Below are 22,988 nucleotides of genomic sequence, written 5' to 3'. Positions count from 1 at the left end.
ATGTCCCTCCTTATTGTTCTCACATATACATTTATCATTAATCTAAGGGCTCAAAAATTCAAGTACTACAGAGTATTAAAATCTTTTTATTTAATTAAGTCAGAGTCTCATGTATCCGTGGCTGGCCTTAAACTAACTAGGTAGCCAATAATGAACTGTCTCAGTCCTCTGACCTCCTCTCCACTCAGCCCTCTCCACCTCCCTCACCCCGCCCAGTCACTGGCTTTCCTTTATTTTACTAATTAAAATGGGAAGGTTTAGTTGGAGTCATGTGACTAGGCAGCCCTTCTTGGGGAAGTGGAATTAACATTAAAATACAAACAGCTTAAGAACAATCTATATGACAGTGTTAAAAAGAATGGGGGGATATCCTTTAGAGAACAAAAGGTTCCCATCTAATCATGGACAGATTAAAATTTTGAAATGCACAACTGTATGATTCCATTAGTCATTTTGCCTCACATTTCCACTCTCTAGATGTCACAGTCAGCCTCTTTGTTTCCAGCACATTGAGCAGCATCAGAAGTCATGTGTTCAGGAGCCCCTTGATCATAGACTTGTCCCTGGACGTTCTTCTCAGTAACCAAAAGCAACCTTCTCATATTTACTGCCAGCAGTGGCAAAGCTTGATCTCCGGGTTATAGGTGCAGCGCTTTAAACATTGAACACATAAGAAAGAGGCAAAGGAGACAGACTGGGGCTGTCTTACAGAGCAAAGTATGTCCATGAGCTCAGAAGAAAGGTGGATAAATCTCTCTGCTTCAACAGAATGAATACCAATTTCATAGCACTCCAGAGGAGCAGGGTAAAACTCAAGGACCAGCTGGCTTAGGTTGGCTGTATGATGAATAAGGTTTCTTAGGGTAGTCATGGAGAAGTCATTGTCGTAGAAATTGACCTTACTGAGCTGAGAGCACTGATTCAGGCCAGGTAAAAGAGTACTGAGTTGAGAGTCTGTCATCCTACAGTGTTCAAAATCCAAAGTCTTCAGAGTTTCTGCAACATTCTCTAGGAAAATGTTGAGAGGCACAAGACTCAGATCACGGAAAATGATACCTTGCAAATGCAGATGTTTGAGTTGATGGAGGCTCTGACACTGGGCAAAGGACTCCAAGTCTGATTGTGAGAACTTGCAAACAGAAATGAACAGGTACTCCAACGGGGTCTTCAGACACCTAAGGAGAGACCATGGGGTTAGTTTGGCATAGAGTGACAGGGCTAACCTAGAGTAGGGAAGACCATATATCCTGAGTCAATGTCACCCTGGGATGGCAGTGAGCATCCAGTGCAGCCTGTTAGAATCACCCACTTAGGTCATCCCATTCTAGGCTGTGACCACACACCAAAATGATAAGACTCAATCATTACTGTGAAATCTACAATGACCACTAGTTTATGTGGGAAACAGGAAATGTTCCCTGTGGGATAAAAAAAAAAAAAAAAAAAAAAAAAAAGAGCTTTCCCTCCTTACTTACTGGAACAATTCATTCAAGTGGCCAATGAGAAAGTAGAAACCAGCCAATTGGAGATATTGGAGACAGTTGAGTTTGGAGAACTGAGAAATGAACTTGGTGACTCTCCTATCCTGTGTGACTGTTGGCCGAATTAGAAGCCTGAAGATAGTATTAAGGACTAGTACTAGAATGAGTTTACGAAGATTTCTCATCTGACCAAGGCAAGGCGCAAAGCGTGCCAGTGTGGACAGATTCCAGTCTGCATCCAGTTTGAACTCCTCAATGCACTCTGGCTGGAAAATCTTCAAGACCTTCCTGACCTTGTGCATAGACAACCTCCTAATATGCATCTTTACACAGCACAGATGCAGGGAACCTCTTCTTTCCTGTGCCCATTGCAAGAAATAAGTTTGGTGTCTCTTCAGATCAAACTCCAGTCTAAGGTTAGTAACCACCCTCAAACGTTGCCTCAGTGCATATCTGTGAGGGCGTGTTGCTATCTGCCTTTCACACACAGTCTGTGCTACGCAGTCGCCATCCACTGGCCCAGCTGAATCACCCCATAAGTCATGGTGCACATTCCTGAGGTCCAGCACTTGAAGCTTCTGCCTTCTGTGGGTAAAAAAAAAAAAGATAGAATTGTAGGAAGACAGAAAAATCCAAACACTAGCCAGCTTTTTCTACGCACCTTTCTTGTCAGCTGCTTCCTGCTCTACAGATGTAAGTTTCCAGTGCTGGGTCTCCACATAGCAACTCAAGCCTGCTGAGCAAGAACTCTTCGCCTTATCTGCATTTGGAGACCTGCCCTGCCTCCTCCATTTGTTACTCTGGACTTCTGCTGTCCCTATTTCTATTACTTGGCAGAGACACAGGGCCATGTGCCTACATGGGCTCCAAGCTGCACTGCATATTTAATGGACATTTGCTACAAGGACTTAACAGCTGTCCAGGACTCTGTAGTTCTTCAAGGTGATACCAACCGAAGCCTCTAATCTACCTTTGACCCTGTCCTCCATGAGCCCAGATGTCCTTCTTTCTACACTTAAATGTAAGCCATTTGGTATAACAAGGCTATTGCTTACCTTTGGTGAACATTTCCTGTCAGATGCATGTCTACACCATCCAGTACAGCCTGTAATATCATTATATCAGGAGAGTTCATCAGTGCCCCAACAGAGAGGCAGGGAAAGGGCCAGGCTGCCACTATTGCCTTCAGTATTCTTGTGTGTCTGCCAGTGAAGGCTGCCTTGAAGAGTGGTGGGAAGAACACCCTGGTCAGTCCCTGCAGAGAAGAGATGGCCAAGTCCTCATCCTTTACCAGGCTCTGTGCTGCAATGCTTTGGAGTGTGGGTGGGTCTCGGAAGCTCATCCTGATGAATCTCCAGTCAGAATAGACCTGTTGAAGCATTTAGAAATCCAGTTTTCAAGATATGCCTTAGGAATCTGTAAATCACTCTATCAAAGAACCACCAAAGTGCCAAAGTCCTTGTTCTGGTCACAGTGTGGTATGCAGCATGTGAGATCTGGTGGTCACAAAGCCAAACCCTTATCACTATGCATATGGGGTCTCAAGAATCTTCATCAGTGCTCAAATTAACCATTAACACACGAGGTAACAATCATTGGTCCTTGCTTCTCTAAATCTCATTCCCCCTTGGAAAGGTTGATCAAGGGTAAGCAATCTGATCAGCATCTTTTTGTAGAAAAACATGCACTAATTCCCTTTCAAGTCCCTCAAGGAAAGGCATTGCCATTGGGTAGTGGTAGCACATATCTTTGTTCTCAATACTCAGGAGGAAGAGGAAAGGAGATGTGTTACTTTGAGGCCAGTGTAGTCTACAGAAATAGTTCTACAACAGCTATTACTACACAAAGAAACCCTGTAGGGAAAACTAAAAGCAAAACAAAAACCAAACAAAAACCAAAAGACAGAAGGAAGAGAGGGAGGGAGACAGGGGGGCAGGGGAGGTGCCAGACCCTGTCTGAAATGTAAAACCAAACCAAGACTAAAATCTTTACTCAAAGCAACTCTAAAGCCAGTGAATGAGAACACACAGAGAGATTGTGAGCCCAATGTGGAGAGGTTTCAAGGAAAAGGATTTCCCATGTTGCGTTGAGGTCCAGGGAACAAGTGACTTTAGGAAGACATCTAGATTTGTTTACTCTTTAAAATATAGTATTACCTAGAGTGGAGGTAATTGCTCACACTACCAAACCCATATGGAACCCATTTTGTAGTCTAGGCTTGCCCCTCCTCACCATGCTTTTATCACGGGGAGGGTTAGAATACTGTTTTAGCTACAACACCTGGCTAGTGCACTGTGCTTTTAATTTACTGCATAGATGCCAGGTGTGCTGGTAGGAGCCTCTAGTATCAGCACTTTGGAGGAGGAGTAAGGAGGATTCTGGGAAAACTTAAGCTACATATTATACTTTCACTTCTGTCCTGGGTAGTGGATCTCAAATAGAATATGGTAGGAATTGCCTTGATAGAGGTGATTTGGTAGTGGAATTTGTGAGGGTTTGAATCTGGTTGGTTTTGTCTCCTGGGATTAAAGATAGGTACCACCCTGCCTTTGCCCAAGCTTTTCATGGACACTGTTCCTCAAGAATCTGGGTCGAAAGATTGTGTCTTCCGGCTCCAAGATCTGGATGACAAGTGTGCCCTCCATTTCTGGATTCTAGTTCTTTCCAGATTAAAAGTTCCAATTACTCGTTATTCAACTGCAAGCAGAAACAATAAATAAGTTTAGCTGAGTGGGTTCTTGCCCTGAGATCATCACATCCTTAATCGCTTTATCTCCCTCAGCACAGGATTAAGTGCTATTTCAAGCCCTCATGGCCCTTTATCACTACTTAAACTATGTATTTTGTGTTTTTCCTTTTTAAACTTGCTATACTTGATTTAAAAAAAAAAAAAAAATTGCTTTCCACGATCTAAAGCCAGAGGACAAAGGCTATGCTGGCCTTTACTGAGACTTCCTTTGTCAATGCAGTTAATCTGATTCTCCTAGTTTTAGCCTTAGCCTCAGGCAGACTCTTAGGACAAGGGCAAAAGGCAGCTACACTCTTCACCAAAACACCACAAAAAAATGGTCTCTGAGCCACATACTGAAATTCTTCTCCACTGAAACCTCTTAGGCCAGGTCTGCACAATTCAAATCATTCTCAACAACCAACTTTTCCATATTTTTACTAGGATAGCCCATTAAGCCCCACTTAAAGTATTCCATGACTTTCCAAATCCAAAGTCCCCAAATCGAAAAAACACGATCAGGCCTATCACAATACCCTAGTCCCTAGTAGCAACTTTGAGCCTTAGGGTTTTACTGCTGTGAATAGAAACCTTGACCAAGGCAACTCTTATCAACATTTAATTTGGTCTGGCTTACAGCTTCAGGGGTTCCGTCCATTATCATCAGCTGAGACACATGGCTTGTATTACACAGCTGTTTATCTGTAGGCTACAGTTGAGAGGAAATTTCAATTCAAACAACTGCAAAGCCTTCATCTATGAAACATAACTGAAGGGATTCCAAGGGGTTTAAACTATAAGCAGATACAGAACCAGAGTACTAGAGTGCTCCCTCACCTACCCATGCACCCCCTCCCACCTCCCCACCTTAGCATTGCCCTACACTGGGGATGGAGCCTTCACAGCACCAAGGGCCTCTCCTCCTATTGATTTCCAGTAAGGCCATTCTCTGCTACATACTGGGTTTAAGAATGCCAGTAGAAGAATCTGGAGTTCAAGATTAGCCTTTACATTTGGGACACTGTCTGAAAACTACTCAAATGAACTTATTAACATGAAATTTCCTGGGGCTGGAGAAATGGCTCAGTGGTTGTTTTTCCAAAGGCCCTGAGTTCAATTCCCAGCAACTACATGGTAGCTCACAACCATCTGTAATGGGATCAGATGCCGTTTTCTGGTGTGTCTGAAAACAGCCACAGTGTACTCACATAAAATAAATAAATAAATCTTAAAAAAAAAAAAAAAAACCCATAAAAGTTCCAACATGGGTTTCTTATTAACACTAAACCTAATGGAAGCCAATCATCATTATCAAGAGAGAGAGAGAGAAACCAGAATTTGCCCTATTTTATTTTAAATCTAGCTTTTCGAAATGTAGTTGAATTGGTAATATACCTGTCCAGACTGTGAGAGTCCTCTGAGAAAAGTGACAAGTGACTTACCTGATTAGGATGCTGGTAACAGGGCTCTTATTTCTAGTAGGGTCAGGCAGAGACCGGATACTCTACGTGTCTTTGAAAGCTCCTCTAACCCTTTTATAAGCCTTTTCCCCTCCCACCCACCCTATGTAGCCCCACCCCGAAAATACAAGATCCCATCTACTGGATCTTTATGATTTTTTTTAAATGATAGAATCATAGTTATCTGTGTGAACTCAAAAATAATAAATTAGAAAGTTAGGACTGAAGGACTGCCTGCCCTCTTCTGACAGAGCTAAGAACCTTTGGACTCACATGTCTGATTAACAGTGATACCTTCCAGTCCTAGGCTATGAAGTTATAGTCTCTAATTCAAGCCCAGCTCATGGCTTCCTCATATTCCAGCAGACAAAAAGCTCAGTATTTGGGAAGCTGAATCAGGGTATTTAGAATGAGTATAAAATCACCCTAGTGAATTCCAGAGTAATCTGCCCATGGAAGGTGGAGGCAGGAGGATCAGTTGTTCAAGGTCATTAAATTTTAAAATGTATTTTGTGTGTGTGTGGGGGGGGTGGGTAATAGTAACAAGGACCTGGCCTGGACACATGAAACCCTGTGTAAGAAAAAAGTGGAGAAAAAAATTTTTAAGGACTGCTTTGGTTCTCAACCAACTCTGTTCTCTCTAAAGTTTTTGGCTTTGTTTTTTTCAGTCCTGACAATTGAAACCTGTATTTTAAATAACAAAAACTCTTCCCAGGTTCTATACAGGGATGGCCTGAGAGTGGTTCTGGGGGATCAGGTCTCTTCATCCCAGAAGCTGATTGCAGGAGGAGGAACTGGCCGGGGGGATCCAGCTGCAGCCAGTGGAGCAAAGAAGGGTCCTTTCATGTCAGAAACAGACAATTAAGTTCAGTGTGGGTTACACAGTGACTTTTAGACCAATTTTCAAAGAAGAGGTTCCATTTAAAAACATTGAGAGGACCAGCAAGATGACTCAGAAGGTAAATAAGGGACAGCCCTCCCACCCCCGTCAGTCACGGTAATCTAGATTTGAACCAGGACCCCCCACATAATCTCTCATTTCATCAATATATTTTGATTTCCTTGTTTGTTGGTTGGTGTGGCTACTGTCAAGGAGAAAATCTGATTTAGCCCAGGCCTAGCTAAAGCCTTTAAATGTAGCTAAGAGTCATGAAACACTAATCCTCTGCTCTACCTCCTGAGTCCTGAGAAGTTGGATGACCTCGCGTCCCTACTAGAGAGGATGCGACATTCAAGGACTCAGGTACACTCATTTCTGACCCACGTCTCAGGATTGAACTTAACATTTTGAAAACACAAAATGATCATAGCTTTATTAACTAAGGACATTTGGCTGCAAATCCCAGGACAGAATCAAATTCACAATTCTCAGCCCTCAATACCCTACAAAGCAGGCTACAGCTGAGCATGGATCCTTGATCTAAAGCCTTTGGAAGGGCCATGAGACATAGAGATTGAATCCGCTTTACCTACTTCACAGTGGAATAGGATACAGGAGACCACTGGTTTTGGTTAGGCAGAATAACAAGGAGGATCAGTTAAAATGGGAGCTTATTATTAATTCTGCAGAAGGCTCACGAGGAGCCCAGGGTTTTGAGAATGCCAGTGAGTGATGAAATAAAACAAGGTTTTCATCATTGCCAAAGCAGTGACAGGTCCAGTGCAGTTTTTGCAACGAAGGGAGAAGGAGGCTTTCTAAAAGTATGTTTGGTTTGAAGGACTTCTTCCTTTGGATGTTTCCGTAGCATCTGCCTACATGAAGGTCAGGATGAGCTTGTAGGCCCCATTCAAACTCCTGCAGCTGGTGAGAAGCCTGCTGAAAAATGAAGCCTCAGCTGTAGGATGCTGTAAACCCCACCCCTCAGTTACCTGGCAACAGGCAGGTATGCTCCATCCCAGTTACCTTGCACTACAAAAGGGGCTACTCGCCCCCTCCTCCTTGTTCCCTGCTCTCTTGTGTTCCTGCTCTGCTCTTTGCTCTCCTGCTCTTGCTCACCCCCCCAACCTCTGCCTAGCCTCTCCTCTCTCCATTCCCCCTTCTCCCCCCACGTGATCATGGCTTGCCTCTACTTTTCTACTCTCCTCTCTCTCTGCCTCTACTACCCTCTTAACTCCCCTCCCCATGCCCTGAATAAACGCTATTCCTTACTATACCATCGTGTGGCTGCTCCCTCAGGGGGAAGGAATTCCCAGCCTGAGCCTCCCAGAGACATTCCCCTTGCCCCCATGCCTCACGGAACCTCCATGGGCCATATTCTCCCGCCTTCATGTTTTTCCTAACACTGGTGCAGAAACCTGAGACATCATGTTTTCTTTTATTATGTACACATCATCAGACATCTCTGCTCTGCAGGACCTGCCCGTGGAGTTCTTTCCACCACTGTTCAAGGGTGGATTCACAAACAAACAACCTAACATCCTGATGGCAATGGTAGCACTCTGGCCCGCTCCCCTACCTTCCCGTGGAAGCCCTGATGGGGTCTCGCCACCTGGACACCTTTAAGGCTGTGCTGGTTTGCTGATGACACAAAAGGTTTGACCCAGGTAAGTGAGACCAAGGTAGTTTGGAGGAAAGTGTGTGGATGGAGGAAAGTGAATATGGTATTCACAATGTGGTCCAAGTTGAATCCCAAGGTTCTGATGCCACTATCGTGGAGAAGTAAGAAAACAGAAAAGATCAGTTGGGTGTGTAGCACAGATGAAAAACAAGTATAGTCAATATGCAATGAGTCTGTGCCTGCCTCTTCAACAGCATCTAGAAATAGAAGACAGACTGGTTTCAAGTGGTAGAATGAAGTGAAGGTGAGAGGTGAGATTAACTCAGATTAGAAATTCAGTCCTGCCATCTGACTCTTCTTTCTATTTGACCCCCAGAAAGTGGGAACTGTAAGTGATCGATTTGCTGGAGGCCCAGCATAATTTACAGAACATATGGGCTATAATAGGCACTGGTGTCTGCTCTTCAGATGTCATGGAGGAAGCCTGAGTCAGTAATGTGTCAAGGGAAGAAAGAAGCCCTGGCTATGTTGATGGTTTCCTCAAGTGCATCCATCTTTGTAAACACCTAAAATATTTATTATAATACTTTTTGAACAGATTTATTTATTATATATAAGTACAGTGTAGCCATCTTCAGACACAGAAGAGGGCATCAGATCTCTTTACAGATGGTTGTGAGCCACCATGTGGTTGCTGGGATTTGAACTCAGGACCTCTGGAAGAGCAGCCAGTGTTCTTAACCACTGAGTCATCATCTTTCCAGCCCTGACCTGAAATATTTCTATCAACGGGTCAAGCAGAGAAAAGATACAGTACAAGTAATCTGTCAGAAGCTGGAGTATGGGGTTATCCCTGTCTATGACCCACTGGATGTATTGGGGGTATTTGAACCAGACTGAATCCATGAATCGGAAATAAACAAATGTTGGGACATGGAAACCATTGTGTTACAATTTCCTGGCTTGGGCCAGATGTAAAACCTTCAGAAACTCCGTCTCAAGGAAATCAGCATATCTCTGGAGTGGCTTCAGAACCAAGAGATGAAAGGGGTGTTACAGAGATCATTCTCCAGTTCTCCAAACTACGCACACTCCAGCATTTCTACCTGAACAATGTGTACTTCCTGAATGAACACCTGGGTCAAATGCTCAGGCGTGTAAGGATAGAGAGCTACCTCTCCCAGCCAGAGCAAAGTTTTTGTGTTTAACATCAAACGTCAATGTACAGGTGTGGCTTCCCAGCCATTACTGTTGAATTCACAGTAATGTGGCCTTAGAATAATTGTCTAGTAGTCTCTTGGCTGCTCTAGCATTCTGAGTCATCGCCTGAGTAAACTCAGATGGTCGTGGATATGTCTATGATTTAGGAAAGCTTTGTGTTAGGGACCCTATAAAGAGAAAACCCATCTACAGAGGTTGTGAGAACTTAGACCAATCACTGCCTCATGTCAGCTCTGGCCTCAAATCTGTATGAACAGGTTCAGTCTGCCTCTGATTCCCCATGAGTCAAAGACTCTTTCAGTTCAGCATAGGAGGGGAATGAGTAGAATGAAAATGAGTGACAGTGATTGAGAATACAGGGAAGCCCTCTGGGCACGACAGAGTCTATGGTATGGAGGTGGGGCTTAGTGAGCCCAGGGTTGTCACAGTTTCTTAGGTTAGGATTTTACTGCTGTGAACAGACACATAACCAAGGCAAGTATTATAAAGGACAACATTTAATTGTGGCGGGCTTACAGGTTCAGAGGTTCCATTCATTACCATTATGGTGGGAATATAGCAGTATCCAGGCAGGCATGGTACAGGCAGAGCTGAGAGTTCTACATCTTCATCTGAAGGCTGCTAGCAGAAGACTGACTTCCAGGCAGCCAGGACTGAAAGCCCTTGCCCACAGTGACACATCTACTCCAAAAATGCCACACCTCCAAATAGTGTCACTTCCTGGGCCAAGCATATTTAAGCTATGCCACAGTAAGGGCGGGTGCTAGGTGTGTCCTGATTGGTCCTTCTGGGTTTTCCTGTTGATATAATTTGTCCACTGATATGGATTTGTGCTTGACAGTGCAGAGGAAACTGTACAGATGGGGCAGAAAACGCCACAGGGATAGCTTATGTTCTCTACACAAAGTGTTCGTGTGTTGTAATTCTCCATCAAGGACCATTCTGCTCTTGACCTTTATGATGTTCTCAGAATGACCTTGGGCCTAACTAGTCTTTGCTATCTGAAAGCCAAAGCCTTCTTACCATCATCTTGAAATTTCCTGAGATCAACTCCTTTTCCCATCACTCGTTGCTTAGAGAGTCCCTTAAAGACACTGGCACTCCCTTGGAGTATGCTGTCAGAGTTAGACATGAGTTATCTGTCCCAGTGTCCCAACTATCTATTAGTTCAAACACATGGATCTGAGTGTCATCACCTTTTTAGATTTAAGTCCTCCTCTTCTAGAATCCGCTGCTAGAATGACTGACAACTACACTACAGACCTTAAAATTGAAATGTATGATCATGGAGTTCCAAATCAGTGCACTCCTGTCTGTCCTGCTCCCTGTTCCCAGATCACTGAGGTTAATTTTGGGAAGAACTTCCTGTCCATGTATATCCCGAAGAAGCTGCTGAAACAGCTGACCTGAGAGGTGTTCTCAAGCCCCACTGAGATCTGACATTGGTGATGTTTTGCCAGATAATTTGCACACATTGTTCTAAGCTCATAGAAACACAGAGGAGAACACTCAAAAAGGAAGACTACTTTCTTAGAAAGAGATGTCCAGACTGTCATGGATTCTGTGGTTATAACCTGGAAGCCACATTGTTTCTGTTGGCAATAAACCAGGAAAAATCACTACTGGGCTCTGAGAAATGAAAGCCAAGAGTCAAGTGACTCATTAAAGATATATAGAATATGTGTATTGAAGCATTTGTTGAATGTGCTTGGGAAGGAGGATTAGAGGGAGAAGCTTTGACATGGAGAACTAAGGACTCATCTTCTGCCTAAGGTCAACATTATAGACCCGCCCTTAAACAGCAAAAGAGATTTGAAAACTGCAGGGATTTCATCTCAACACAATCAGTGTATGAGCTATCATAAACACAGGGAAGGGGACACAGTGAGAAGATATTACAGAGAACAAAACAGACTGGATGAGAGGGGCTCCATGTCTCTTTGTCTCTGGTTGGCCTCCATCTATGGGCTGTGAACATTTATACTATATGGATATATGTTTCTTTCTTGAACATTTACTGAACTATGAGCTGATGTTGAGCATACAGTATTCTCAGCATTCAGTGGTCTTTTTCTTGCTTCAGGAGGCCCTCAAACAATATATCCCCCCCACACACACACACCATCCTTAGTATTACAGTTTCTTACAGGTCTCAATAAAACATTTTTGTATGAGAGTGTTTCTGAGTGAGTTCAATGACCAGCTGCTACTTGTGTCTAGTGCTTACTGTGTTTCCACACTCGTTTATTTCCTCTCCTCTGCCTCCTCCTCCTCTTGAATCTTTCAGAATAAACAAAAATCCAATATTTCCTGATCTTGGAGATTTTATGCATTTCAGCTTCATGGGACCTGGGTCAGCATCAACAGCAGAAAACTTCCCAGTCTCTGCCATCTTAAGGCCCTCAGGAAACTAAAGCTTCAGAATATGTTTTCAGAATGTGCCTTTTTCTTTTATTATCATTGAGTGTGTGTGTGTGCGTGTGTGTGTGTGTGTGTGTGTGTGCGTGCGCATATGTATATATGTAGGCCCTTCTGTGTCATGGTAACTTGAAAAGCAGTTCTCTCTCTCTCTGTCTGTCTCTCAGACAAGGTATTACTACACAGCTCTGGCTGTCCTAGAACTAACTATGTACACCAGGAGCTCCTCAAATTCACAACAATCCACATGCCCCCACCTCCCATGTGCTTGGATTAAAGCCACTTGCCACCATGCCTAGCATCAAAAGATGGCTTCTGAGTGTCAGTTTCTCTTTCTAAATGAGGTTCCATGGATCACACTATGATTTGTGAGCCTGTATAGCAAATTCTCTCACTGAGCCCTCTTAGTGTTCCCCATTAGTCTAAGCTAGGAGCTAATGAAGCCTTTCCCCAGCTGATGCTCTTAATGCTGTAGCAACTCCCAGTCAATGCTCATGAGTGAGCACTGAGTTTTATTTCCTATATTTAGTTGCTATTTATGGACTTAGCTTTGGATTCACATTTGAGACAGCATCTTGCACTATAGCTTAGGTTGACTTAGAATTCTATCTATCCTCCTGCCTCAGCCTTCCTTCTAGTCAGACTATTGTGAGCCAACACATCTGGCTGAGTTTTATTCACTTGTGACCCACATGATTCTGAATGGGAGTCAGGCTGGTGTTACGCTGTCCCTGACAGCAGACAAGCACACAAAATCTCCTGAAGTTATCCTTAGAGAACCTTGTAACAAACCATTTTTTGCCACAACTATGAAATGTATTCTGGCGTAAAGAGCTGATTTGAATACTGTCAGTCATCTGCTAAGTCGGCTACTGAGAAGGCTATGTAGACCAGGAAGATAACTTGTATTCATTAATGTTAGGGAGGGGTTCTGGAAATATAACAGAGTTGGATGAGTGCCTGCCTAAAATCACAAACCCTGGACCCTCTCTCCAGCATTGCATGAATTAGACACATTGGGATATGCCTGTCATACCAGAACTCAAAAGTTTGAAGCATGAGTGCCCTCCCAGATTGCAACTCCAACTGTACTCATGAGAGATGGGCATGCCAGCTCCCTCCCCCAGAACTCTATTGCTTGCCTGTCTCCCTGGAGGTCTGCCCTAACCAGGGACATAGGTGAAACTCTTGCGCCAATACCCACGCCATCTTGGATCCCCAACAGAGCCCTATGATTGACACTCAGTCTTTGACAAAGAAGGCAAAATGATACTGTGCAGGGTGGGGTGCAAACTGATCCATATTTATCACCCTACACAAAGCTCATGTACAAGTGGATCAAGGATCTCAACATAAAACCAGATACTCTGAACCTAACAGAAGAGAAAATGGGAATTAGCCTTAAATGCGTTGGCACAGGGGAAATATTTGGTTCCTAACAGAGCACCAAATGGCTCAGTCTCTAAGACCAACAATCGATAAATGGGACCACTTGAAACTGAAAAACTAATATAAGGCAGAGAACACTGGGCTGGAGAGATGGCTCAGTGGTTAAGAGAACTGACTACTCTTCCAGAGGTCCTGAGTTCAAATCCTAGCAACCACATGATGGATCACATCCATCTGTAATAAGATCTTATGCCCTCTTCTGGTGTGTCTGAAGACAGCTAAACTCTACTGATATATAATAAATAAATCTCTCTTTTTAAAAAGGCAGAGGACACTGTAAATAGGACAAAAAGGTAACCTATAGGTTGGGAAAACATCTTCACTAATTCTACATCTGATAGAGGGCTAATATCCAAAATATATTAAGCAAAACATCTTCACTAATTCTACATCTGATAGAGGGCTAATATCCAAAATATATTAAGCACTCAAGAAATTAGACTCCAAAGAAATAAATGACCCAGTTAAAAATGGGGTACAGAGCTAAACATAGAATTTTCAATAGTGGAATCTCCACTATTGGCTGAGAAGCACTTAAAGAAATGTTCAACATCCTCAGTCATCAGGAAAATGCAAATTAAAACAATCCTGAGATTCTACCTTATACCAATCAGAATGACTAAAGTTAAAAAAAAAAAAAAAAAAAAAAAAAAAAAAAACTCAAGTGAAAGCATATGCTGGCAAAGATATGGGAAAAGTGTGGAATCACACACTTTTGGGGAAACTCCTGGCCTGGAGAGGGTAGACACAAGGCACAAAGTAGGATTCTGGTGTGACCTTAATGTCTGAGGATCTCTGGACTTTCTAGCTCTCTAACTGTTCTGAATGCTGATGATAACTTCTGAAAAGTCCTAAAAACTTTCTTGCTCTTTCTGAGGGTAAAAGGGGGCTGGCTTGGGCGATTGCTGCCTGTAGTCTGTCCACAGAGGTTGGAGGGGTAAGGGGTGGTAATGTGACCTTTGTTCTATCTCAGCAGGAACTGTGAGGCTCTAATTTTCAGCCTGCTAGTAGAAATCGCAGGAAGAAAGAGGGACACTTTAAAAACGTGATTATAGCATTTATTACTAAGTTGTAAAATGTTTCTTATGAAAGCTATGTAAGAAAAGGAAAAAAACAGAAAGACAGTAAGCAAGGGGAAAAATTTCTCCTCTCTTTGTCCTCAGTACTTATGCATCTTTCAGAATACATAATCACATGTTAAAGAGTTTATCAGAAGTTTACACATAAAATCAAATTGTAAATTGAAATACAAGTTTACAACAGAGAATGTTTACATGCATTTCCCTTAGCAGTAATTATCTGGCTAAACATCTATCACCTGACAGCTCCACAGGCTCACTGAAAGTTAAAACTATCAGTTAGTGAAGTTTTGTATAGAAAAACACAGTCCATATTTTATCCTCTGTCCTAGCACCTATAATAAATCATTGGTTCCCGTTTTATGACCTTTGGTTAATTGTTTTACAACCTATTAGAATGTGCTCTGAACAAGATAAAAAGTCTGCTTACTAAGAGGCAATTAACTGGTGACACATGGGAGACAGAGCTCTCACGGCAGTTTTGAAAAGGATCTAGTGCTCGCTTCGGCAGCACATGTACTAAAATTTGAACGATACAGAGAAGATTAGCATGGCCCCTGTGCAAGGATGACACGCAAATTCGTGAAGTGTTTCATATTAAAAAAAAAGAAAAGGATCTAATAGCAGTCCCACTATAAACGAGCTGAATAACCACTGCTATAATTTTAGGAATTCTTATATGATCATCATTAAGAATTTAAGTCATCTATTTATCTATATAGCATCATTACGAAACAGTACATCTTCCTAGATCTGCAGAGATCTATGCAAAGAGAGTGGACTACTACCTAGTGATTATCATATATGTTTAATAATAACAGAAAAAGCACGTTAATAGCAGAAATCTTTCCTAAAATGAATTTCTCCTGGGCCTTGCTTATGGAAGCAAATCTATCACGGTTTATAATTTGAAGCAGACCATCTCAGGAAGATCACCTGCTGGTTATTAGCTTGCCCTAGGATGGCTCCTGACACACATTGGTACAACCACTCTGGAAATCAATCTGCTGGTTCCTCAGAAAACTGGAAATAGTTCTTCCTGAAGACCCAGCTATACTGCTGTTGGGCATATACCCGGAAGAAGCTCCACTATACCACAAGGACAGTGCTTTACTGTATTATTAGCAGCCTTGTTCATAATAGCCAGAGACTGGAAGCAACCCAGCTATCCCTCAACTGAAGAAAGGATACAAAACAATGTAGTTTATTTATACAATGGGATACTATTCAGCTATTAAAAATCAAGGACATCATGCATTTTGCAGGCAAATGAATGAAACTAGAAATTATCATCCTGAGTGAGGTAGCCCGGACCTAAAAGCACATGCATGGTATGTAATCATTAATAAGTGGATATTGGCCAAAAGGTAGAGAATACCCATAATACAGCTCTAAAAAAGTTAAACAAGAAGGAAGGTCTAAGTGAGGATGCTTCAGTCCCATTTAGAAGGGGGAACAAAATAATCATGGGAGGCAGAGGGAGGGAAAAATTTGGTTGGGGGAGGGGAGGGGCAGAGTCAGCTGAGCAGGAGAAAGGAGAGAAACCCAGAGGGCAGGAGAGTTAATGGAAATATGTAGCTGCCAGGGGTGGGGAACCTCTTGAAAGTTTCAGAGACCTGGGATGTGAGAGGCTCTCAGGTCTTAACGTGGATGACTAAGCCATCAAACAAAGAGCATACAAGGGAGGCCTCTTCTGGCCTCAGTGGGAAAGGATAAGGCTAATCCTGTAGAGACCTGATGCCCTAGGGAAGAAACATACCTTAGGGAGGCACCCTCTCAGAGGGGAAAGGGAAAGAGGATCGGGTGAATAACTCTTTCAAAGGGGACCTGGAGGGGGATAACATTTGGGATTTGAATAAAAAAAAAGTTTGAGACATGAGGATCAGAAGTTCGGGGTCATCTTTGGCCATCTAGGAAGTCTAAAGTCATCCTAGACTGCATATAAAGCTGTATAATAAAGCAAGGCAAGGGGCTGGAGAGATGGCTCAGTGGTCTAAGCAGTGTTTTCTTTATGCATAGCAGACTGCTACTATCTTGTGATTAAGGGTACACAAACGATTTGATATTTTTAAAAGTGTATTGGTTTTATGTGTTGAGTGTTTTGCCTGCAAGTATGGCTGTGAACCCAGCACAGAAACTGGTGTGTATGGTAGTCAGAAGAGGGCACTGACTTCCAGGACTTAGAGTGACAGAGGAATTGAACCCTAGTCCTCTAGAAGAGTATCCAAAGCCCTAAGCTGCTAAGACACCTCTCCAGTCCTTCTACAAAATTTCTATAATCGCTTATTTTCTATGGTGATACATGTGTGATAAAGGTAAGCATTTCCCCACTGAACCTTATCTCATGTTCTTTCTTAAATTCTTTAGTAATTATGTGTATAATAGTATTATATTTTTTAAAGATTTATTTATTATATTCTTAACTATATTTATTATAAGTACATTGTAGTTGTCTTCAAACACACCAAAGAGAGCATCAGATCCCATTACAGATGGTTGTGAGCCACCATGTGGTTGCTGGAATTTGAACTCAGGACCTCTGGAAGAGCATTCACCTCTGAGGCATCTCTCTAACCCTAGTAATATATTTATATATTAATAATATATATGTATACTTAGTCAAATATTTATGTTGATGTTACTCTGTAGTACAGGCTGCTCAGGAATTTTTGAAGTAGACAGGTTAATGGCAAATATAAGGGAACCTACCTCCCTGCCTTAGAGTTTAGTTATAGGCATGAGCCTGTAATAGGTTGTTTCTGCTTTTATGAATAGGGACTGGACATGCATCCAAAGCCAGCCTCAAACTCATGCTGTGAACAATGGTGGCTTCTAATAAGTGACATGCCATCCTTACTGGCCCACAGACGGGGGTCTGAAACGTTCACATTGGATAAGACAAGCACCAATAATTTTCTGTCACCTTCAGCAGGGTTCCCTGCAGATTGCCTATAGGCAGACTTAATGGTGACTGCTTGAGCTAACAAAGGAATTTCAGCAGTGACTCTAGGTCAGGGGAGTCTGACTTTCCCCATTTTCTTCTCTGAGATTTGTTTTTATTTGCTTAACTACCTGATTTTGCCCGTATAGTTTTAATGTAAGACAGGCTATCAAGTTCCTAAACCTATTGGTTAGCACTAGAATAAAAAATGACCTTGAATGTCAGGATTCAGCTGCCTTTCCCTCCCAAATGCGGGAATTTTATATATGCACCACGATTCATCTGTATCACAACATCTAAGGGCCTTTACAGATTCCTGAATTCCCACCCAGCTCTACTTCAGGGGTCCTAGATAGTCCAGAAACTGATTTCATCAAATGTGTCATCCAGAGGTGCCAAGAACTAGGGACAAGATGAAGACAGGAACCCATTTATGTCCCATACCGTAGCCCTCTATTCAGATTTTAAGTTGTGCCCAGAACGTAATAGGTGGCCTGAAGCCATATATTCAGCTCACACCATTCAGATGGAATGGGATATATTTAGTCATATTTATATATGTACATATAAGAATAGGCACTTTTAAAAAAGGCCAGTTTTAAACAGTAACAATGTGGGGCGTGTGGGAGTTTTTAAGAAATGGAAGGCAAAAATGTATAATTATAATCTAAAACAAAAATAAAACTAGTATAGGGTTTTCACATGCATGGTTTAACTTGACATCCATTCACAATATTTAATCACGAGACCATTTTAGTTTATTTCATAAATGCACACATAGCACAGCATTTCTGCAATTACCTGCTTGTAGATGTCAGGAGTAATACTGGGAGTCAGTCCTACCCCTCCTTTATTATCCTGACATTGTCAAGCTTCGCCCCAAGTATTCTTTGCCTATTGAGCAATCTTGGTGACCAATATTTTTATAAATAAATCTAACAAAGAATTGAAAAAAAGGTTTTGCAATATTCTTTATTGATACCTGATTATACAGATACAAGGAAACACAATGGCTAGGCTCAGGCACATCTATTATGTAGTTCCTAGGGAATGGCAATACTTTTAGAGGGGAAAGAGACTTCTGTCCATTTCATGGAACCATTAATGTGCAACAGGCTGACCAGAGGTTGGGAGCACTAAAGAACAGGGCCTCAAAGTCAGGTGGTCTACAAGTCAACCTTGGAGGTTTCTGTTAGTGACCTCATGAATCTGTAAATGGGGTTAAGTAAGAGGAGTTTGAGGCCAGTCTAAACTACAATGCACTATTAGAAATAAAAAAGGATTAAAAATATGGCTGAGCTTCCATCCCCTTGTTCTTGTTTTTGTCTGCTTTAGCTATTTGATGCCCCAACAGCTCCTACTAGCTTGACTACCCTGAATTGCAATCTGCTGTTCATTCCCCAAAACTCCCTTCCTCAAGCTTTGGCTTTGCATTGCTTCCTTCAAGGCTTTACATATAGGACCCACTGGGCAGATATAAAAGTGGAAATGTCAGAATAGCTTCATTGCATGTTGAGAGGCCTTATGGAACAAAAACTTAGACAACACAGTATCCCTCCATCTCTGTGTACAGTCAAAGAACTGTCCTACTCAGCTATTAGAATAGAAACAATGACTTTATGAAATTCCTAAGAAAATGGATGTATCTAGAGAATATCATCCTGAGTGAGATAACCCAGTCATAAAAGAACAGACATAATATGCAGTCACTGATAATTGGATATTAGGTTCAGAAATCTCTGAATACCCCAGAAACAACTCACAGGCCATATATGAAGCTCAAGAAAAACAAAGGCATAAAAAAAAGAAAAGAAAAGAAAAAGAAAGAAAGAAAGAAAGCCTCAGTCCTTCTTAGAAAAAAAAATGTATAGCACCCTCTCAGAGTGTGGTACACCTGGACCTTAAATCACTAATAATCTAAAAGCTAAGAATATAGCCCTGTGGCAATTTTTGGTATTCAAAGATCATTATGCTTAATCTATACTCACCAAGAAAACTGTTTCCATGTTACGTTCTGTCCTACATGTACTTTATGCCTATGGTAACTAGTGGGATTTCAATGCATGCTATCAAACCTCTAAAAGAATTAAGAACTGACAAAAATATTCATATAGTATTATGCCAAAATACCCTTAAAATCTGTATATGTATTCCTCTTTAAAAAAATAATAAAGTTGTAAGAGAGAGAGGGAAAAAAAAAGAACTGTCTTGACTATAATCTTAAGAACCAATTAACCAGGAAGCACACCACAGAGAGAATATCAGGTTCTCAGAATCTGACCATGACTTCCACGTGTAGGAGAAAGCCAGTGAAGAAGTCAGTCCTTATAGGAGTTTGGACCATTGTTTGCATCACACGAAGAAATGTCCAAAACCATTTGTTTTGAGTCCTCTGGATGAGAAACCAGTCCCTAGGCATTCATATTACCTAGAAGGAATATTCCTGTTGTTATTCCAAGCATCTACAAAATGTGGCCTTCTTTTCATAGATGCAACGTGTATCACAGTCATAGCAGGAATAGGTACCAAAGCAGATTGACTTGGGCTGCCTTATAGCTATGAGTGTGTTCGTGAGCTCCTCACAAAGTTGGGAAAAGATCTCTACTTGAACATAACTCCACTCATTATAGACCTCTACTGGAGCAGGGTACCGTTCAATGGTCAGTTGGCTCATGTTGGTAGTGTGGTACAAAAGGTTCTTCAGAGCATCCATGGAGATGTTATTGTCATAAAAATTGATGCTAGTGAGCTGGGCACATTGGGTCAGGGCAGGCAGAATGATTCTGAGGTGAGAGTCATTCATCCTACAGTCTTCTAACTCTAGAGTCTGCAGAGTACCTGCAACACTCACTAAGAAAACTCTGAGAGGCGTGACATTCAATGAAGTTAAAGAGACACCTTTCAAGCACAGTTGTTTAAGTTGACTGTAGTTCCAGTGCTGGGCAAATGACTCCAAGTCTGACTGAGAGATCTGGCACAGAGTGATGGTCAGGGACACCAAGGGAGCCTCCAGACATCTAGGGAGAGATCATATGGCTGGGGTCAGAGTGAGCATGTGATGGTATCCAGTGTAACCTGGTGGGAGTTGGCTTACTCAAGGTATACCATTTTGACATGAGGGTATTACCTACATGGTGGGACTGGCTTATTCCACAACTACCTCTCCCTGTTTTCAGTGACAAGTAGAGACTTAGAGTTGCCCACTAGGCTAAGAGGGCCCACAGGAAGAGGAAAGTTGGAATCCATGACCATATATCAAGATGCGTTTTAAAGAACCATGTCATACATCTCTTCACTGCTTCATTCTTTTTACCCCTGACCATCCACCCCCCAGCCTTTGCATTCTCTGATCCACTTAGCCTAGTCCTGGTCTCAAAAGAGCCATATACTGTTTAAGAATTAGGGGAAGTCAAGGGCCTGTTCTCCCAGATCTAATGGAAACATTAAAGAGGTCACCTGGGAAACTGTGTAGATCTGAGACCTCTCTATGCAGTGGCCTCTTTCTTATTCCTTCACATTAGATCAGACAGGATTGCTGTGGAGGAAAACTCAGCAGATGGCTCACAATACTGGCCTTCTCTATACAATCTAACCTACTTCATTGCTCTGCTTTGTGAGTGGTCACATGAGCCCTGATTCAGTTAACATGGAACAAAATCATGCTTACACGTTTACTGTGAAATGTACAGTGGCCTCCAGATATTAGTGCCCACTACTCTCTTCTGTACAGAAGAGAGGTTGGTTCTGATAACAGCAACAGCTTTTCATCCTTTCTTACCTGAGCAAGTCATTCATGTTGTCTTTGAGAAAATACACATCATCAATAGTGAGATGCTGGAGACAGCTGAGTTTGGAGAACAGAGAAATGATCTTGGAGACATTACTCCTCTCTGCGTATGTGTGAGTACTTCTTCCGAAGATCCGGACTAGCATGAGTTTGTGAAGATTCCTCATCTTGCTGATGCAAGGTACAAGTTTTGCCAATTTGGACAGATTCCCCACTGTATTCAGTTCCAACTCCTTGACGAACTCTAGCTGTAAAAATTTTAACACCTTCCTAACCTTGGACACTTCTAAGGCTCCGATCTCCAACTTCTTACAGCACAAATGCAGGAAACCCTCTCTGTCCTTGGCCCACTGCAACAAACGTGTTTGGTGTTTATCTTCATGCCGAGAAGACTTGAAGGAAAGGTCACTGAACACCCGCAAACGCTGCCTCCTTGAGCCGCCCTTCATTATTTGCTTCTCAAGCATAGTCTCTGCTGATTGGTTTCTACCCTCTCTTCCAGCCTGCATATTCCAGGAGTCATGGTATCCATCCCTCAGATCAACCACTTGAAGTTTCCCCGTCCTATGGATAAAACAGGAGATGGGTGGGGTCAAAAGGGAAATTGAGACCCAACACTTTTTTTTTTTTTTTAAATCTTCTCTGATGCTATTTGTCCCCTGTTCTGCTGTCTTCTATATTCTCATGGTTTTTGGTGCTGGGTCTCCAATACAACTTCTAAGTTGCCAAGCAAGGGCACTTTGCCTGAGCCGCATCTGGAGGTCCGTCCTGTTTCTCTTCATTCAGTTGCCTTGAATTTTCCCTAGCTCCTATTTCTTTTTGTTTGTTAGTTTTTAAAGACAGGATCTCTCTGTGTATCTCACTTTGTAGTGCTCAAGGCTGGCCTCAAATTCAGAGATTCACCCGCTGTCTTCCATGTGTTGGGACTAAAGGTGTGTGCCACCACCCCCTGGTGTGTCAGTTCCTGTTTTTATTACCTGGAGACACAGGAACCTCGGCACCAACCTGTATCTCATATTAATTTTCTACAAGAAACTTTCCAGGCTCCTATAGGCCTCTAAGACACCAGCCAAAGCCTCTGATCCAACTTTCACCTCATTTTTTTAAGCCCAGATTTTCTTGCTGGCATTTGGCTTACCTAGGGCGATACTTCCGTTTCAGCCATGTGTCAACTCCATCCAGTACAGCCTGGAAGGTCTCCAAGCTGGGCTTATCTATCAGCAACCCAACAAGAAGGCAAGGGAAGGGCCAGTATTCCACCAGGATCTTAATCATCTTTGCCTTTCTCTGAGTGTAAGCCTCCTTGAACAGTGGTGGGAAGAGCTCCCTTGGTAGGTCCTGCAGAACAGAGATGGTCAGCACCTCCTTCCTCACCATGCTCTGCGCAGCCAGCTGCAGGAGTGTGGGTGGGGTTTCCAAGTCCATTTTGATGGGTCTTTAGAGAGATGATCCTGGGGGAAAACATAGGAGAGAGAATGTGTTTTCAGGGTCCCTCTGAGGTTTTTAACTCCTCACAGTAAGCATCTGTCTCCATGGTTTCCATGATGGAGACTTGAATTTTCTCCATTACACTCACTATTTGGTGGTCTCAAAAGCAAACTCCCCATATGGGCATCATGTGGAGCCCCTCTCAATCATTAGTGTTCACCATTGTCTCATCCAGTTCCAAACTTTGCTTCCCTGAATCCTATATCTCTTTGGAAAGGGGCAGCCAGGAAAAACAAAACAAAACAACAAAAACCTGAACCCCATTCCTTAGAGCAAAAAGAACGTTAATCACCTGTCAGAGAGGATGGAAACAAAGGTATATACTGAACTAACCCTTATTCTGCTTTCAACAAATTGATCCTGGGCTAGAGAGATGGCTCAGGGAGTTAAGAGCACTGACTGCTTTCCAGAGGCCTGGAGTTAATTCCCAGGAACCAC

At 42.4% G+C, this 22,988-nt stretch overlaps 2 protein-coding genes across 2 annotated transcripts; both read right to left on the bottom strand.

Annotated features, from left to right (window-relative positions):
- Window positions 1-604: 604 nt before the first annotated feature.
- On the bottom strand, window positions 605-2,823 carry LOC308424146 (preferentially expressed antigen in melanoma-like protein 7; the record flags this gene model as incomplete). The annotated part of the gene is made up of 3 exons (XM_080921038.1): window positions 605-1,175; window positions 1,476-2,066; window positions 2,537-2,823. 3 exons carry the CDS (start codon window positions 2,821-2,823, stop codon window positions 605-607), a joined length of 1,449 nt encoding a protein of 482 aa, XP_080777164.1.
- Window positions 2,824-19,724: 16,901 nt separating this feature from the next.
- On the bottom strand, window positions 19,725-22,487 carry LOC308425000 (preferentially expressed antigen in melanoma-like protein 7; the record flags this gene model as incomplete). Its single annotated transcript, XM_080922194.1, has 3 exons — window positions 19,725-20,292; window positions 21,054-21,626; window positions 22,201-22,487. 3 exons carry the CDS (start codon window positions 22,485-22,487, stop codon window positions 19,725-19,727), a joined length of 1,428 nt encoding a protein of 475 aa, XP_080778320.1.
- Window positions 22,488-22,988: the final 501 nt, after the last annotated feature.

The sequence above is a fragment of the Micromys minutus genome, assembly GCF_963924665.1.
Source record: "Micromys minutus genome assembly, chromosome: 9".
NCBI lineage: Eukaryota > Metazoa > Chordata > Mammalia > Rodentia > Muridae > Micromys > Micromys minutus.
Note: the sequence above shows the minus strand (reverse complement) of the source record. Positions and strands in the feature narration are given on the sequence as shown.